The 17,374-nt window shown below is 47.0% G+C and overlaps 4 protein-coding genes across 6 annotated transcripts; 3 read left to right on the top strand and 1 right to left on the bottom strand.

Annotated features, from left to right (window-relative positions):
- Positions 1-307: 307 nt before the first annotated feature.
- LOC131259114 (ADP-ribosylation factor-like protein 13B) lies at positions 308-1,621 on the top strand. Its single transcript, XM_058260541.1, has 5 exons — positions 308-357; positions 435-565; positions 624-700; positions 766-1,447; positions 1,515-1,621. The coding sequence occupies exons 1-5, from the start codon at positions 308-310 to the stop codon at positions 1,619-1,621; spliced, it is 1,047 nt and encodes a 348-aa protein (XP_058116524.1).
- A 263-nt stretch (positions 1,622-1,884) lies between these two features.
- LOC131260096 (large ribosomal subunit protein mL63) lies at positions 1,885-2,424 on the top strand. The gene is made up of 2 exons (XM_058261759.1): positions 1,885-2,083; positions 2,166-2,424. The coding sequence occupies exons 1-2, from the start codon at positions 1,913-1,915 to the stop codon at positions 2,307-2,309; spliced, it is 315 nt and encodes a 104-aa protein (XP_058117742.1). The 5' UTR covers positions 1,885-1,912; the 3' UTR covers positions 2,310-2,424.
- LOC131260093 (apoptosis-inducing factor 3) lies at positions 2,336-7,439 on the bottom strand. Of its 3 annotated transcripts, none has more exons than XM_058261755.1 (2): positions 7,185-7,439; positions 2,336-4,134 (listed from the first exon to the last, which is right to left on the bottom strand). In XM_058261755.1, the coding sequence occupies exons 1-2, from the start codon at positions 7,387-7,389 to the stop codon at positions 2,507-2,509; spliced, it is 1,833 nt and encodes a 610-aa protein (XP_058117738.1). In that variant the 5' UTR covers positions 7,390-7,439; the 3' UTR covers positions 2,336-2,506. The 3 variants fall into 3 exon arrangements, with proteins under 3 accessions (XP_058117738.1, XP_058117739.1, XP_058117740.1); XM_058261756.1 differs by lacking the exon at positions 7,185-7,439 and adding an exon at positions 5,083-5,500; XM_058261757.1 differs by lacking the exon at positions 7,185-7,439 and adding an exon at positions 4,314-4,447.
- Positions 7,440-7,772: 333 nt separating this feature from the next.
- Positions 7,773-9,974, top strand: LOC131272324 (anaphase-promoting complex subunit 7). The gene is made up of 4 exons (XM_058274021.1): positions 7,773-7,920; positions 8,012-9,160; positions 9,236-9,510; positions 9,611-9,974. The coding sequence occupies exons 1-4, from the start codon at positions 7,852-7,854 to the stop codon at positions 9,858-9,860; spliced, it is 1,743 nt and encodes a 580-aa protein (XP_058130004.1). The 5' UTR covers positions 7,773-7,851; the 3' UTR covers positions 9,861-9,974.
- Positions 9,975-17,374: the final 7,400 nt, after the last annotated feature.

Here is a 17,374-nt window from a genome sequence, read left to right as displayed (position 1 = left end):
GAACTGATCGTTACACGCTTGTTCAATATGTTCAAATTTTTACTAATGATGATTTTATTTGATTTAATTTCACAAACTTTTGCTCTGCGTTTTATTGATACTGTAACTATTTTACTTTAATTCAACACAATACGATGCCTTATTCAAGGAACCGGACATACTTCACTTCAACAAGCCCTTAGCAACGGTTGGTAAGGGCTACTGAGTATGCCTAAACAAACACTGATGATGCACTGGTAGGAAAAATCATTCGTGCAACTTCTGTAAAGGCCACGAGACTACTGACCATGTGAATTGGAAGCAGATAATGGGAACTGCTTTGGCAAAATGCTGTAGAAAGGTAACCGACACTGGCAAGTAAGTACGCTTTCGTTTTCGGATACGCCGATGAAATATTATGGAACACTGGTGCGCTATCTCTATTGTCCCTTTAGTGAGGCACTGAGCCTACTGGTGCTGGGCATCGAGAACTCTGGAAAGACGGAAATCTCGTTCAAAATATGCCGTCGCAAGCGAACTGATTACGGACCAACAAAAGGATGCCGTTTGTTCGAAACGGTGATCGGTAAGTTGCGACAGGCTGAGTAAACTGATAACGCGATTTACGAGTATTCCATTTTTAGCGGAAACGGATGTAAAGTTAATTGAAATCGGCGGTGGATCTGATTTGAGAGACATATGGAAATACTATTTTCTTGATGTAGGTTTGTTATTTGACACTTTTGTATTGAAATTCATTCTATCCAATACCCTATTTATCTACAGGCCCTTGCCGTAATCTTCGTAATCGATGCTTCCAACATACACAACATCTGCGAATCGTACAACATTTTCCAAAACCTTATTTCACACGAGTTTCTCGTTGGCAAACCCTTTCTGATACTAGCCAATAAGCAAGACCTGCCCGAATCGGTCGATTGTATTGAAATCTGTGAATATCTGGACGTGGAGTTCTTGGCGAACCGGTTTCGTTGTCCGTGCTTGGTTGAAGCATGTGGCAATTGGGATGCCACAATAGACGAATCCAATGAATACGACGGGCTTACCTATGGCATTCAATGGCTCGTCAACACCGTCCTCGCTCATCGTCAGTTTATTATGAATCGTATTAACTTCCACAAACTGATTCTGGGTCCTGAAGCTGCAGATGGACATCCTGAAAAGTTGAAGCGGCCTCGAACAGGAGTAAAATCGGGCAGTCGTAAAAAGCGTAAGGATAGCCGCCCAAAAACCGCTCCATCCAGTCAGCTAGCTTGGTTGAAGGAGAATGATAACAACTATCTGATCAAACGAAACAGTGTGATTTCCGTGAAAAGTATTCCTAGTAGCACTACAACCGAGCGAACTTCCACCGATCAAACGAACAATTCCTGCTCTAAAACTACCACCGAAGGGGGGCTTTCGGAGGTAGACGAGGGAGTAGAGTTAAGCCATAGCAGCAGTACTGGTACGTGAAATATTATCATTTCTGTGAAATGCTCACACATTTATGTTTAAAACACTTTCTTTTCTAGAGCAACCTACAGTCTTAGAAGTTCACAAAGATGAAATGACCCTAGAAGATTTATCACTTTCCTTTGGCGTAAATGAAGTCAACGGAAAGCCCGTAGAAATAAGCTGAAACACCGGTTTATGTGCCAAACTTATGGATCGTATTTCCTACATATTCAATAAATATGCTATATCTTTCTTTTCGGATTTAGTAATGTGTTTGGAAATCTATGAATTAGTTCGATTTTTAACTAAAAATGTGTTGGGTGAAAAGAAACAGAAAGTACAAACACTGTACTTTAATCAGATACATGTTCTATAAACCTTGAAGAACACCGTCAATTATTTATCTTGGTTTTTAGTAACTTTGGCAGATCGAGTTCATAACAACAACAACACTTCCTACCAGATACGTAACACGATGAGGCTCTCGGTTGTGAATTTCTTCAAAAAGAGTGTAAACGGACACATTTTCCGAGGCAAGTACCGTCTCGTCAAACGTGTCACACCCCGAGCGACACAATCGTTAATTAGAGAGTACGAGCAAACCGAAGCCAACATGAAACTGCTGCTTCACCCCTACTTGACGAAGGTGAGTACGGCTACCGGCAACCGGATTTATACACCCTTCGAGTATCACTGCTGGAGTAATGCGTTGGAATGAATTCTTTCAGGAGCAATCCAGTGGTCACGCAAAGGAGCTTGGTAAAAAGGATCAAATTGTTGCCAAGTGGCGCGAGGAGCAATTGAAGATGAAACCGCACGTCACCATAGCGGAACGTTTGGCTCACCTGAAAGTGAAGGACGTTTGGGACTAAGCGAAAAGAGTATGGAAGTTAAAATGTACACAGTAAGAGCACATATTTTATTGTACAACAAGTGCTTACAGCTATGCGTTTAAACGATTCTTTGTTTAGTGTATAAATGATAACAATAGATACAAAAAATAATGAATAACGTTTCGTTCAACGAAATAGACAATCGTAATTTCCTCTAATAATACCATTGGTGCAGTCTATGACTGTTCCGGTAACCATGCCAACGGATTTGGCGAGAGGTCGCTTTTGTGCAGAACTTTGCCCTGCGAGCAGTACTCGGCAAACTGCGCCACCACTGGATCGCGCTGGCACGATGACATTCCAATCACACGTCCCTCTTTGCCGATGTAGAATGCCACAAACTTTAGTGCTTCCAGATCGCCATCGATGATGACCTCCTCCGGTGTACCGTAGCCACAGTAGCGGAACGACTTACCAAACAGAACCGTCCAGAAGAAGGGAACCGCCTTCAATAGAGTAGCTTTGCCAAGCATGTTGAGGGCCGCGATACGGCCGTGATACTGCGCCAGTGAATAATGGCCAATCGTGGCCTGCAGGCCTTCGTTTGAGAGAACCGGAGCGTTCGCAATGTCTCCACCGACGTAAACACCCGTCAAATTCGTCTCTAAATACTGGTCAGTATTGACGGAACCGTTGCGGTTGACGGTGATACCAGAGTTTTGCAAAAACTCGGTATACAAAGTCGATCCGATGCCAAAAATGCAGATATCGGCGTCCAAAAGCGATCCATCGCTGAGCTCAACCTGTTTGACGGCACCTTCCTCCCCGATGCATCTCGTGATACCGGAATGCATTACAAACTCCACACCCTTCTCCTGGAACAGGTCCATCACGCGCTTTCCGATGGCATCACCGAACGATTCTTTGAGAGGAATTGCTCCCCGCCCAATCACCGTGACTTTGGCGACCTTGCCCACACAGTAGGCCGCCGCTTCGAGCCCGATAAAACTGGTTCCCAATATGACGACCTTCTTTTCCGGTCCCAGCTGTCCGTTAACCTCCTTCGCATCCTCCGCCGTACGCAGCACGCACACATTACGTAGATCCGAGGCCCCTTCGATCGGTGGTCGGCGTGGTTTGGAGCCAGTTGCAATGTACGCCTTGTCGAAGCGGATCTTGTACCCATTGTCAAGGGTAAGCTCGCGGCCGGCTCCGTCCAGCTGGGTTACCTCCGTGCCGAGCATCACCTCTATTTCACTATCGTCGTAGAACTGTTGCGTGCGAAGCAGGCACTTCTCGAGGTTCATGTCCATCGTCTTGCTCACCTTAATGCGATCGTACGGCAGGCAGGGTTCCTTATTGATTAGCACTACCCGGCCGCTGAATCCCTCCTGACGAAGCGTTTCCGCACATGTCGCCCCGGACGGTCCACCGCCGATGACGACGTACGTACGCTCGTCGTGTGCCTCCCGTTTGGCCATCACGCGCGTTCGTTTGTTGGTGGCCAGCTCGGAGCGTTTGGCACGCACCGTTACCTCGCCCGTGTCTCCCACGGTCACCCGATAGCAAGGCAATGAATCCATGCCCGGGAAATCTTCGATGTCGCCGGTTTCGACGTTGAAGCAGGCACCATGCCACGGGCAGCGCACCCGCCCCTCGCCAAGTGCACCCGTAACGAGCATAGCACCATAGTGCGAACATTTGCTACCGATAGCAGACAGTTTTCCGTTCTGTCGCACCAACAACACCTTGCCCTCGCCCAGCTCCACCTGTTTCATCTGGTTTTCGCCAATATCCGTCTCCTGGCACACGACGGCCTCAATGAATGCGTCATCTTGCGTCGGGGTGGACGTTACTTTGGAAGCTGTGCGGGCGAAATAAAGAGAAAAGACAAGCATGAAAACACAGTCAATTGAAAATGTTGAGAAACCGATGCAAAAATCAATTATTATACAGTCATCCAAGACCGAGGGCACACTAATTAGCTTGGAAATTCTAAACGAAAAAAAAACTGGGTGTGAACGACAGTCACCAAAACCGTACCGAGATACGACATCATCGTGTGACGCACTGGAAACGGAGAAACACGTTTGTACCGATCGAAGGAGCCGGAATTTCTGATGGATGGGGTTTTTTTAGCGGGTTTCTTACTATGTCGTGCCGTATTCGTTGCCAAGGAAACCACAACCGTACCCACACACAAGCACCGGGTTTGGTACTAACACAGCACAACGGGGTAGTAAACAAAACGGCGCGACTTGCGCACTCTCGTTTCCCTTTCCACGGTTCCTAAGTAAAAGATTAATGGTAGTAGACAGAACGATCGCATAAGCCTTGAACATAGGAGTTGTGGTATTTTTGCACAAATCGCTAAAGAAGAAAAGAGTAAATGCGAGTTGAAGGTTGATAGTCCAAGTGTCTTGGGGGAGCTAGGTTTTTTTTGGCAACAATCTCCATCCGTCGATCAACACCTTCTTTTGTCACGATTTGGAAATGACAACTGTAGACCGACCAGTTTTTTTAGTCGGCTCCAAGGTCTTATGTTCCGAGTTCCAATGTTTTTTTTTTCTTAATATTCTATGATTCAACGCAACATTGCGCCCGCTCTTTGATGGGCGAACATGAATGGCACTACTACCACACGGATTACTTCACTTTCACTTATTCTTCGCGGTTCCGGCGAAGGTTGAATGTACCGGAAGTGTCACTATAAGTTCGTGACTAATCACCTTGTACGATGGATTAGGGAGGCCGGTTCCGGACACTGATTCTAGGTTACCACTTGGTAAGAAATCAAGTTTCACATGCTTACCCGTAGCAAGGGACTCGTGCGAGTTGCGAACCGTTTTTGACGAACTGCAGCCCATTTTAATATTTCAAGCCCAACAGTTGGTAGCGGCAACTAGAAGCAGGTGGATGGACTCGTATGTATGTACGCTCTCCACACTCCACTGATGAAGCCGAGGTTAACGCTTTAAATCGCCTCCAGAGCCGTAATGACCCTGGACAACGAATGCCGACTTGCGCGCAGAAAAGAACGTGCCTTGACGGAACGGCACGACTAATGGTAGAAGGAGGAGGAAGAGCAGGGGGTGAATTGCAACGCAAGGTAACCTCGATCTCTCAGCAACGCGTCGTCTATCGACCACTATATTTAATGACTATTTAATCCTAGCCATCGAAATGCACGATCGAGGAACCAATGAGTCAGCCACTCGAGAAGTGTGTTTCGCACGATGGTCGAAATTAAACTAAACCAAGCACTGGGCCCTCGACTCTACCGTACCGGTCGTGCCGAAGCCGTGCTTTGTAGGAGGAAAGCCCTTTCGATATGAACACCACACGATACGCCGGTGATGCGAACGTGCCATCATGTTGAGGTTACTTGCAATGCAATCGTATCGCCGTACAACATCGATCGCGATATTTCGAAGCCCGACTTGGTTTGGTGCGCAGTGCAATACTTTACAAGCGCACATGAGCACAGCAAAATGAACTTTATGCTGCAGAATAAGACACAACACTTGTTTTTTTTTTTGACCAGATTTTTATTTACTTGGCTTTAACGCAACGGTTCCTTTATGCTGTTACTGCAGAGCACATAATAAATGCAAGAATGAGCCACGAGAACTAAAACCAATTTTACTTTGTTCTAATCGTTTTCTTTCGCCGATTGTTTCGATTTTCTTCGACAAAAACGATAACGCAGCAATGCCCGAATTAAGGGAAGAAAACGAGTCGTTGAAATCACACAACCGATAACGGTCAACACAAAAAACACACAAGTCCACAGAATAAATCGGAAACGGGCACGCTACTTTCCGCTAGTCTCTGTTATCATTAAGATGATGTCAGAGTGGAGGACTCTAATCACACACGCTACGTGAAGTTTATTATCTAATCAAATGCATAAATATCTATCACCACGCTACAGAAACTTATCGACGTAGTGGAGCACTTCGAAGCCCACCTCCACCATGATCAGAATGATAATCATCCACTCCAATCGTACGTGATGGTCATCATTTAGGTTGGAGCTTATCAGGTCCGCCAGCTCGACGCAGTGGTTAAGCTTTTCGTTCATCACTCGCGTCCGGCGCGTGATGCTGAAGTACGCGCAGGTCTGATTGTACAGCGCCTCGAGCTGCTCCCGGTCCCAGTAGAAGTCCGGTGTGTCCAACAGGTCGGAGCTCAGGTTGATGACGTGCCGCAGAGCAAACAGTTCCCCGGTACGCCGCAGCATTTCCGGCCGGGTGACTTTGATTTTTTTGCCCCGCTTCAAATCCTCCGTCATGTAGGCCATCGAGTCGATGTACCGCTCGAGCGAAGCTTCCCAGATGCCTAGCTTCACCGACAGCGACATGGCGTTGGCGAAGGTGTACTTCTCCAGGTCGGCTTCGTCCGACTTCGAAACATAGAAGCTGTTGTACTTCAGGCGTGCCACACCGTCGTAGTTGAACAACATCGACTCGCTTTCCTCCAGCACCGTTCCCTCATCGTACGAATCCTGCTCGAACGGTTTCAGGAAGCGTAATATATTGCTACTCTCCAGGTCGGTGCAGTTCCACAGCACTACCGTACCCTCGCGGAAGAAGTACAAATCGCGTCCCTCGTCCCCCACCTTGTACTTTGCCGTGACGTGCAGCACATCCGGTTCCATGTCGTTGTCGTCGCTCGAAAGGAACTGCTTCGGTTCGTACAAATTCTGTTCACGCAGTGCCCTCAGCAGCCGATCCAGGTCGTACTCGTCCGCGGTTGCAAACGCCGTCACCGTTTTGTATCCGCGGGCAATTTTTTCATTCTCATCCTCACGCTTCCGGCGGGGACGTTTTTTCAGCTGCAAACTTTCTTGCACGCTTATGATAGAGGATGATGAAATTTTGCTACACTGTTGAACCTGCGACGATGGCCTACCTCGACTGACGAAAAACGGACTCCCGATGCTACCCAGTGTGGGTGGAGTGGCCAGCGCAGTGTTAGCCGGCAGTGAACGATGTTTCGATCCTCGCGCCGCCACCGAGGTGCTAGCGGGGCCATTGGAAATGTTTCTGAATGCACCACACACTGATACAGACACTCTTTTGTAGCATAGTAAGCGAAATGAAATGAAACTTGTCATGATTACGATCGAAACATTTGCCGGTTTATCAATAACTGCAACATGCGCCGTTGTTGGTATCCGCGATGAAAAATTCTGTATGCTCTGATATGATTGATCCATACGATTAAGCGATGTTTATGTGGTCGCTCAGTTATAAAATTTTGAACAAATTGTTACGATGTTACAGCCATGGAAGAGTGCATAAATATGATGAAAAATTCCTGTATTATGAATTTAAATTTCTTACTGCTCATGATCAAATCAGCTACGTTCTCTATGAGAAAATAAAATATTCGTAAATTCGTACGTGTCGAAACTTAGCTTCATAATAACTATCTCTGCACGTGACATCTGTCAATGTGACAGCAGACTCCAAAATTCAAATGATGTCGTCGTAAACAGCATCTGATCGAAAGCTAAGCGAATTAGGAAGTAATAGTGAAACACTAGTGAATTTAGCGAATAATTATACCATACACCATGAAGACTCTGTTCGAGCATTTGAAAACGTTATTCGACTGTGAGCTCTACTCAAATGCCATCACATTGGTAAGATTGCGAAGTGTTTGATCCTTTCTGTAGCATTCGCCAAAATAAAAGCGTCATCTGTTGGTATCATTACGATTGTTTTGTTTTGCAGTCAAACCTGCTTCTATCTATCTACGAAACAAATCGTGCAATATTGAGCGCGCAAGAGCACTTCAGTACGCTAGTTTATTATGCAGAATCGCTGTACCACGAGCGGCGGTTCCGCGAGGCGGAAACCATCTACCGTCAGGCGCTGCAGGTGAAGCGGGTGCTGTCTAGAAACAAAGTCGGACTCCTCGTACCCGTTGACGTTGATCTGCAGTCCGAGGTAGAGCTTAAATACAAGACGGCAAAGTGCCTAATCGAGATGAAATGCTACCGAGATGCGATTGTCCTGCTGCAGTCGCTCGCCTTCAAGCAGCGCACGCCGAAAGTTAACATGTTGCTGAGTAAACTTTGCCACAACCATGGCCACGAACGGAGCGCTATCGGCACGTACAAGGAGGTGCTGAAAGAGTGTCCGCTCGCGTTCGAAGCGATCGAGGGACTGCTGGCGCTCGGCATTAAGGGTATCGAGGTAAATTCGCTCATCGTGGATGCATCGCTGGCTCCGCAATGTAGCGATTGGATGAGCGGCTGGATCAAGGCTCACGCGAATATCCATGCCCGGAAGTATCCGGAAGCAATCCAGGCGCTGCGAAGTATCGAAGCGAACACCTCCCTCCGGAACTACCATCAGCTGTTGGTGTTGATCGGCGAGTGCTATTATCACAACGGTGACTATGAGCAGGCGTACAACACGTTGAAAAGAGCGCACGCTATGCAGCCCCATTCCCCTAACGGCATACAGATGCTGGCCATCCTGATGGCGAAGAACAAAAAGATCAGCGAGCTGGAGAAGCTCGTCACGCCGACACCGTCGCTGCTGAACGAGTACACGTCGGAGATGTGGTTCGTCATGGGCCAGTACCTCTTTGCCACGGCGAAGTACGAAAAGGCGGTTTACTTCGTGCAGAAGGCTTGTTTCCTGAATTCGCGCAACGTCGAGGCACTCATCCTGAAGGCGGAGATTCTCTTTCAGGCCAAAAAGTACCAGCAAGGCATCGCTCACCTTCGGTACGGGCAACAGTTTGCGCCGTATCGGTACGAATTCCACAAGGCGCTAGTGGACAACTATCTAAACGTGGGTCGCGTCAGGGAGGCTCAAATGCAGGCTATGAAGGCGGTCAAAATGCTCGGCGAATCGGCACGCACGTTGGTGGTAAGTGTGATCCTGTGGTATGCATGCTTCGGGTATTAATTTATGTTCTTTATAATCAACACTTTATTGTTTCAGTTACTCGCCCGAACTTACATAAAAGATGAGAACGCTCGTCCGAAGGCAAAAGCTCTCTGCATCAAGGCACTAGGGATGAACGAAAACTTCCTGCCAGCGGTGTACATTCTGGCGGAATTATACCAGCGCGAAAATGATCTGGCCGCCAGGCTGAAGCTGCTAAAAAAACATGCTGGTATGACGCAAAATTGTAAGCTACACATCATGCTTGGTGAAATGCTGAACAATGAAAAGGATCACAACGGTGCCATGGACCACTACACGATGGCACTAAAGTAAGTTTGAGGGTCACGTTGAATTTCTATCATGTATGTTAATATTTATACCTTGTTCACCCTGTTTTTGGGTTTCTCTTTTTTTTTGTATAACCAACAGTCTCGATCCGTTGAATCGCAGTGCAATTGCCGGGTTGCTGGCGGTAGGACAGAGCAATGGAAGTACGAGCGGTACGTCGAATGCCGCCGGTACCTCCAGCGCCTACCTGGAATCGATTGTCGAAGAGGGAAGCGACGTGCCGGACAATCCGCTCGATATGATCGAAATACGCACGACCGGTGGCCCGAACGAGCTGGAATCGGAGAGCGACGCAATGTGGTCGGATGTGGAAATCGAAATCAATCAGTAAAGAACTGTCGAATTATGTGTGTGTCCTGTTTTTTTTTTAAGAAGAGAGAGACTGCTTATTCCATTGTACTGTTAAGGTCTAATAAATCATTGTTCTGTATACACTATGCAGCTACACACTTTGTTGATTGGTGATTCATAACAAAACTCCACGGTCTAAGCGGTACCTTTCCCTTTTTTATTTAAATTTAATAACGGGTAATTTTCACCTTTAAACCTTACTATTACAACAACTCGTTGCAATTGCGTTTATTTGGTCCTCGGCAGTGTAATTTATCAAACAACGGTGCGTGTGGTTGATGCATAAAATGACGGTATCGTTTAAGACGAACTATCATATTCTAACCCGGCGCCGGTCCCTTTTTACAATATGACCCATTTAGTTATGATCTTTGCCGACCCGTCCATTGCCTTGTACGGCTAAACCGAGTCCATGCAGGGTCCGTGTAAAGTACCAGCTCCAGCGCAAACATTTCCACCCTTAATAGGCACCTCAAAGCGATTGTAATAAATGTGTAAGCACTTTTGTGCGTCTAATTAAACGGGTTTTAGACCCTGGGCGGGCAATGTGCGCCGTGGCGAATCAGCTGTGACTAACACCTTGATGCCCTTTAAGGACGACGGGAGAATAATGCCGTGTCGTCGATATCCGTACTTCGGTCGAGCGATCCTTTGTCGGTCCTGTTTAACATCGATGAGGGATTATGAGTATGACTATGCGAGAGACAGCTTGATTTATTTGTGTTTCCTGATTAAAGCTACAATTCAATGCAGTTATTCTCAACGTAACGAAAGGTTATAACCAAATCCGTTATAGCATGAAAATACTCTTTGTAAAGTTATCATGCTATAACGCAGGACAACGTTTAATTTTTCAAGGATTTATGGAGGACTTCAACAACATACGAACCAATGCCTGCCATCGCCCAGTGTCATTGCCCGGACGTCCTTCAACCTTGACCGGAAGTAACGCTCGCCATGGAAAGCATAATTTTATCCTCCTTCCGAGCAATAATCTGACCACCTGGTCCTCCCACCGTTTGACTTCCTTCTTCCCACCCCAGCGCCGTCGGTAGTTCTTGCGATCCGTTACGCGGTGGCAAATGGACGTTAAGATAAGTAGTGAAAAATAAAAAGTAAAACGAACAACAAACGGCTTGTAAAGCTGCTATCTCAAACCGCAGACGGTTGTGTTGTTGATGCTGCCACTGCTGCCGCTTGGTGCGCCTCAAACGGCGCGAATGGCTCGACAATGCGGACGTCCTTTGCAGAAATTCGATACGCGCGTTCCTCGCTCCGGGCTTTACCATATATGGAAGGCTGCGGAACAAAACAGCGATAGCCTCTAGTCGTCGCTGTCAGTGGCCCCCTTCTTCCGTGGGACAACGCGCCTGCCACCCGCCAATAGTACCGAGCCGGGCGAGGACCTCGGCGAGGTTTTGGCAAGCTACTTTGGGGCAGAGCGGCAGCACACTATCTTGACAACGGTATCAAAAACAACCAATAACAGTAATAGCGATCCGGACACAAGTACGCACCAGAGTGGTGGGGGGAGCTCCGTGGCGTCCGTTGCCAACGGTTCCGGGGATGACCTCGGTTCGTGCAAAGCGGAACCAGTAAACAGCTGTACGGCAAAGTTCAATCACAGCGGTTTTGCTTAGTGTTACTTCATTTTAACGCAGTGTTTTACAAACTCTTCTTCATTGCTTAATATGTATATTTTTATCAATAATTTTTCAGCGCCTATATCTGGCTTGAATTTAAATTAAAAGAAAAACTAATACATAAGTATTTGTACCATTTTATTTATCGTTTTTACTGGCTCATATTTTTGTTTAGGAAATATTTTTAAAATGAAAAATGACTTTATCAGACTAGGTATGAATGTAGAAAGCAATGCTATAAAGTTGTTCCTGATGAAAAAATCTATTTTTTGTCTAAACAAAAAATCATTAAAACAATACTAGGTGATTCATCATAAAAGAATAAATGAAATAAAATTTACGTTTGTAGGAATTCAAAAACAAAAAATGAAAAAAAAACCATCAAAATCTCTAGTGTTCAAGTTTTAAGTGCAAATCACTTGATGGGATCATCAGTTACGAGTATATTTGTTGATTTAAAGTTCCATCCAGGATAGAAACGTTCACAAATCATCTTGCATCCATATTCTTTTTCACCACGCCACTTTTACTGTATTCTAACTACATGCGTTGCAATTAACGTCTTGCGTAAACGTAAACTTGAGTTTTTGTTTTGTCTGTGGCACGCAATTCTTGTACAAATTCAGCTCTTCAAGGCTTCAGCATGAATTTAGAATCAAATCATCATTACAACTCAACATTAAGGATGTTCTAAAATCCACATTTTTTTTGGGGATTTCGAGAACGACTTACTTGAAAACCAGCATGCAGTAAGTGAAACGGTGATCAAAAATCACACCAATGTCGTGTCCTACCAAAGGGGACTCATTAAGCATCCACTCGAAGATGTTCGAGTAGTCGTTATCTTACATTTCGGATTCGCTGTTATTAACACGTTGGTGTTGAACTGGTCCTACGGTTTCGTTCGGCCGGTCTTGGCGGGTTGTTCTCGGATCAAAATTAAGACTTTTATGGACAGGGACTTAAGATTAGCGCAACGCGGAAGAGATTGACGATGGCGCGACTCTAAGTGCTATAAAGTTAATTTAATACCGTTGTTCTTCTAGAACACCATCATCTGTTATATTTGATACCTAAATATGGCCAACCTGAGGGTGATTTGAAGTTGAATGTTTTTCGAAAATAATACCCTTTACCAAACGTTATATTGCAACGCATGGAAGGAAACTCGTAAAAGAAATCAAGGTGTGGAGACTAGGCGTTTCCCGTGTCGATATGATTAATGTACACCTCTCCCGGCGACCGGTTTCCGTCAGGACAGAAGTCAAAGTCCGGCCTTTTTCTGCTTCGTTTAATTTGTCGCCATATTGGCGTCGGCGCAATTTCACATACCTTCGAATCGAATGTGACTACAAGTGCGTACTTCCGTCAGCGACATCTTTTCTTCGGTGATTTGCTCATCAGCCAACCGTGGTTTGATACCCTCTGCCAAGGAAAAGAGGAAGTCTCCACAGTCTCTTCGGCGGCGGACTTATCATCGATGGGGCTATGATTCGTCATCGATCCTCCTGACCCCGGCGATGCGACTATTTGTCATCCGGTGGCAAGGATTCACAAATACGACACCGTCATCGTTTTCATCAGTCCGTAATCACGGCGAGATGTGTCTTCACAAACATCCGGCCTGGCCAGCAAAATGGGAATCCGGAACGCTGGCGCCTTTTGTGTCTCCTATTTTTGGTAATTCTTTTAATTCCATGTTTCGAGTGCGTCCGCAAGTGTCACGTGAGGCGGGGGTCAGCGAGGGAGAGGAGGGAGGGAGGCAGAACATGGCGATCATGCTCGCACTCGTGATCACCGACATCATGGCACACGATCCTCGCTGGCCCTGGTGATGGTTGCCACGGTGATCGCGGTCAGCCGTGTGGGGAGGCTGCTATTAATCTCGGGCCGCAACCTTCGGAATGCCATATTGATCGGTCGATGTTCGGTCAATTGACCCCTCGCTGTGTCATGTTTATGTGAGGTTAGGGAGCGACAGCGGTCCAAGCAAGCAGGGGACCGGAGGGAGGCAAGCGAAGGATAATTGGTAGTGGGGGTCACAAGGGCAGGAAGCAGAGACAGTTATACGTCCGACAATCGGGCTGTGATCGGGCGTTGTGATGCGATGTTTCTCCGTTCTCGTTCCAGGGAGTGATCGTGCAGGAGGAGCTTATTTTTATTTCCTTCTTATTTGGCTGTCCACTACTGTTTATTTATTTTTCCTTTTGTTTTCGTTTCTGATCATGTTCATGTTTGTTAGTTTCCTGTTCCTTTTCTCTTGCTTCCCTCTTGGCGACCGTTCCGGGAATCGCAGCGAGGATGTTGCAATGTCGCAGGATTATTTATTTCCCGCACGTTGAACAATAAACAACAAATTATGTTACAGCCCGCTGTACCGTCCACGCTTGGAACCCGGATTTTTGGTGGGCACGGAAATTTAAGAAGATATACCAATTAGCTTCATCACAACTCAACAAAGTATGAGCAAGAGCACGTAAAGTTTCCACTCCCCACTGCATGTTACAACCCTTGAAACAGGGTAAAATTGGTTTTACGCATTCAAAACATGTACGAAGCTTCAAAACTTGCAATTGCGAGTAATAAAATAAGTAATTCTGTAAGAAATGTGTTTGCATTTTGAACAAAATGTAATAAAGCATCATACGACAAAACTATATGGTTTTAAACATTAAATATCCAAAGGTGAACAAGTTTGTTAATAGCATAACAGTTAGTTGTTTCGTTCCGTTTGTTTTACAAAATATGTTTGACACAGCGTAGAGAAATTTACTGGGGAGCAGCTTATTTTGTCGTTAATTTGAATTTTATTGAAATTGTATTCAATTTTCATTCAGAAGGATTTGTACTACCAAGTTGAGACAAAATTTTTGGATTTTATGTAATTTTAACTTAATTTTAATTTAACTATTTACTCCTCAATCTTCTTTTTTTTTTGAAGATTTTTAAATTTTTGTTTATTGTTTAATGTTGATTGAATTCAAATTAAATAACTTTGTTTAAACATAAACATTGAAACAATGTAAAGCTTGAGTGTTCCGTTACAACATTAGAAACAGCACAAAACAGAACGAAACAAGTACGTTGTGAGTGAAAACCGATGCACAATTTAGCTACATGGATCCTTATAATAGGATGTAATGACTAAGAGGCCTACAAGGAACTTTGTTTGCACAGTTCATAATTACAAGCTGCGGAACCACATGGTTATCCTCGGTGGTTGACACGAGTTCGCCGGATATTGTCCTTTCGTTTTCGATTAATGTTTGTTCCACTCCCTTACACACTCGCAGGCCTTCAGGTAGGTCAGTTCACGACCATTTTCACGCGCGCAGCACGTACAGCACGTATGCCAAAGCGGGACCTTAACCGCGGGAACATACGCTTCGAGGATACATTTCCAACGCCGAGTTCGCCAGCTGGGGCAACGTCGCAGCATGAGTCACCGCCGGCGCAGTTGACGTCGTCGTCTCCATGCCAAACCCAAACGTGTCCGTGTGCCCTCGAAAACTGGCCGAATGTCATCGATCGTCGACGACGATCTGTGGAATCGATCACCGATCCAGCTGCTGCTGGCTGGGAGAAACTGTCCGGGGGAAAAGGGATAAAGTCTCCCGGAAGAGGTGGCGTGGGCTGCAGGTCCTACGTGTGGGGAAGTGTGCGACGGGCAGCTTCCGACGGATGGCAATGGCTCCCGGTGGCCATTGACTTTTGACGTTTCGTTTCGTTTGTTTTTGTTTGTTTGGCCGGCTGTTGCTCGTTTTTTTTTCACTCGAACCACAACCGAGGCTCCACATTGACGGGACGCCGCACCATCTCGGTGCATGAATTCGGAAGCAAGGGGCTGACCGACCGTAGCCCCGGCTCAATGTCAATGACGAAAGCCTTATTTTTTTCTCGTGCTTTGCTTGCCTTGGGCTTGCGCCTTTCGACCAGCTCCGGCACTCGCCCTACCGTATAAGGGAATTTCAAGATTTCTCGATTATTTATACATCCTCCCCTGTGTGCGCCTGTGGCCCCGCCGGCGGTCGGCCACGTGAAGAACGGTAAGCCATCGGGCATCGACGAAGCCATATTTCGCGACGATCACGATCCCCTCGCAGCCCCGTACGGACGATCTGCAGGGCGGCTTCGGATAGCAATTATCGGACCCAAAAGCCTGTTCGAGCTCGAACACGACGATCGGCCCTCGACGGGGGAGCCAGTGAAATTGCATGATCGCATGGCCAGAGGGAAGGCAAGAACACACACACACACACACTCCCATACAAACGCAATGTGAAGGAACTTGAAAGATGCTGCATTTCGTGTAAATAACATCCAGTGCGTTTAGCAAACGTGCGGCTTTCATCGCGTGCGCCCCAGCGGCCGATCATTCAAGCTAATCCGACACTTACCGGAGCAGAAGCGACAGTCCAGCAGATTGCTACTAAAGCCGTGCCGTGACCAGCATCTCTATCTTTCCCTCCCGCTGCACACATCAAACCGGGGAAGAAAAAACGTGTGCGAGAAGAACGCGCGATCGCGCGTTTTGCGTTGACAGTTTTGTGCGATCGCGATCGTGCTCGGTCGCAGCTGGAGGCGCCTTGCCACTGCGCGAATGGACGCATCCAAACACACGCGCACATACAGCGACGTAAACGCCAATTCCTAGTGGTAGCAAAATCCATCCGGTAGTGTGCGCGATCGTCGACATGCCCATTAGCCGGAACCATGCAGCTCCTTCTAGGGTCCAACCGATACCGATCCTGCCGACGTGACGAGAGTTCACAAGACTACAGTGACGCGCGGAAAAAAGGTGACACGGATGAATTGGAAGATTTATAATTTCTCTGGGTTCTGACGCGAAGGCCATCGTTGATCTTATTGATGCACAATCCAGTGATCATATGTTTGTTATGGGTCTTCCACAGGCGGTGCCCCTCAAGTTGGCAAGCACTGTGTGTGTGTGTGTGTCTGATCGGTACCGCACCGCGCGTCACGTTATTGGGCGCAAGAGCATAGACGCCATCAAAGCGCCGCAGAGCAGCGCCAAAGTCGTTGTCACCACCGTTGGGGTGAACTCGTGGTGGTCCACTCGAAACCTATTGGTTGCATCCCCCATCTCACCGCACCGATCCTTCCGATCTCGCCTCGCCGACGGCGTGAGTTTGCATGAATGATTTATTCTGTTCGCTAGACGATGGACGATGCCCGTGAAGAGGAAGAGAAGCATGACCGTGAGGAATGTGGTGGGGTTCTCGCTTGGGCCCCTAGCGAAGTAAGCCAGTTAGGAACGATCGTTTTAGACCATAAACCGTCGTCGTCGTCGTCGTCGTCGTCGTGGGTCCCACATGGTCAGTAATGGGATCGAGCAAATGTTTCATGAGCATGAGCTGCCTTCGGTCGCCATTGAAAATGATCTTCATCAACTCCCTAAACGGGCAGACCGTGGCAACGGTTCGTGGAGCTCGTCGCGGTGGTTCGCACGGCAGGAAACAGCCGCCCGGGTTATGCTGGAGCGGCGGCAACATAATATAAACATTAGCATTCGGGTTGTTTTGGTTACACGGTTTGGTTTTCTCCATAACGATACGACACCACCCCGTCCTTCGTTCTCCCAGCTCCCAGTGGTCCGAGCAAACTCGTTTTCCTCTTGTCGTTTCATTGCTTTCCCCCGCCCCCCACCGAAAGGGTTATCTCGCGCCTTGCTCGAACAGCTGTCAAACGGTGTACGGTATTGCGCTCTTGGGAGTCGTGTGGAATGGGACGATCACGGAACGATCGCGATCACGGTTCGCGTGCGTTTTGCTCTTTTCTTTCTCCCCCCTCCGATTCGTTCTATCCGGCTCGTGCCGTCCTGCGTGTTCCC

This window comes from Anopheles coustani, chromosome 3 (assembly GCF_943734705.1).
Source record: "Anopheles coustani chromosome 3, idAnoCousDA_361_x.2, whole genome shotgun sequence".
NCBI classification, from domain to species: Eukaryota; Metazoa; Arthropoda; class Insecta; order Diptera; family Culicidae; genus Anopheles; species Anopheles coustani.
The sequence above is the reverse complement of the archived record's forward strand: the minus strand, read 5'-3'. Positions and strand labels throughout refer to the sequence as shown.

Bases quoted from the DNA above. Each gene is read 5' to 3' on its own strand.
- LOC131259114 (XM_058260541.1), top strand. From the start codon at position 308: ATGGGAACTGCTTTGGCAAAATGCTGTAGAAAGGTAACCGACACTGGC. The intron at 566-623 runs GTAAGTTGCGAC...TTCCATTTTTAG, and splicing joins TTTGTTCGAAACGGTGATCG to CGGAAACGGATGTAAAGTTA. The intron at 701-765 runs GTAGGTTTGTTA...ATTTATCTACAG, and splicing joins GGAAATACTATTTTCTTGAT to GCCCTTGCCGTAATCTTCGT.
- LOC131260096 (XM_058261759.1), top strand. From the start codon at position 1,913: ATGAGGCTCTCGGTTGTGAATTTCTTCAAAAAGAGTGTAAACGGACAC. The intron at 2,084-2,165 runs GTGAGTACGGCT...GAATTCTTTCAG, and splicing joins TTCACCCCTACTTGACGAAG to GAGCAATCCAGTGGTCACGC.
- LOC131260093 (XM_058261755.1), bottom strand. From the start codon at position 7,389: ATGACAAGTTTCATTTCATTTCGCTTACTATGCTACAAAAGAGTGTCT. The intron at 4,135-7,184 runs GTAGGCCATCGT...TCGCCCGCACAG, and splicing joins TCCGTTTTTCGTCAGTCGAG to CTTCCAAAGTAACGTCCACC.
- LOC131272324 (XM_058274021.1), top strand. From the start codon at position 7,852: ATGAAGACTCTGTTCGAGCATTTGAAAACGTTATTCGACTGTGAGCTC. The intron at 7,921-8,011 runs GTAAGATTGCGA...TTTGTTTTGCAG, and splicing joins ACTCAAATGCCATCACATTG to TCAAACCTGCTTCTATCTAT. The intron at 9,511-9,610 runs GTAAGTTTGAGG...TATAACCAACAG, and splicing joins CACTACACGATGGCACTAAA to TCTCGATCCGTTGAATCGCA.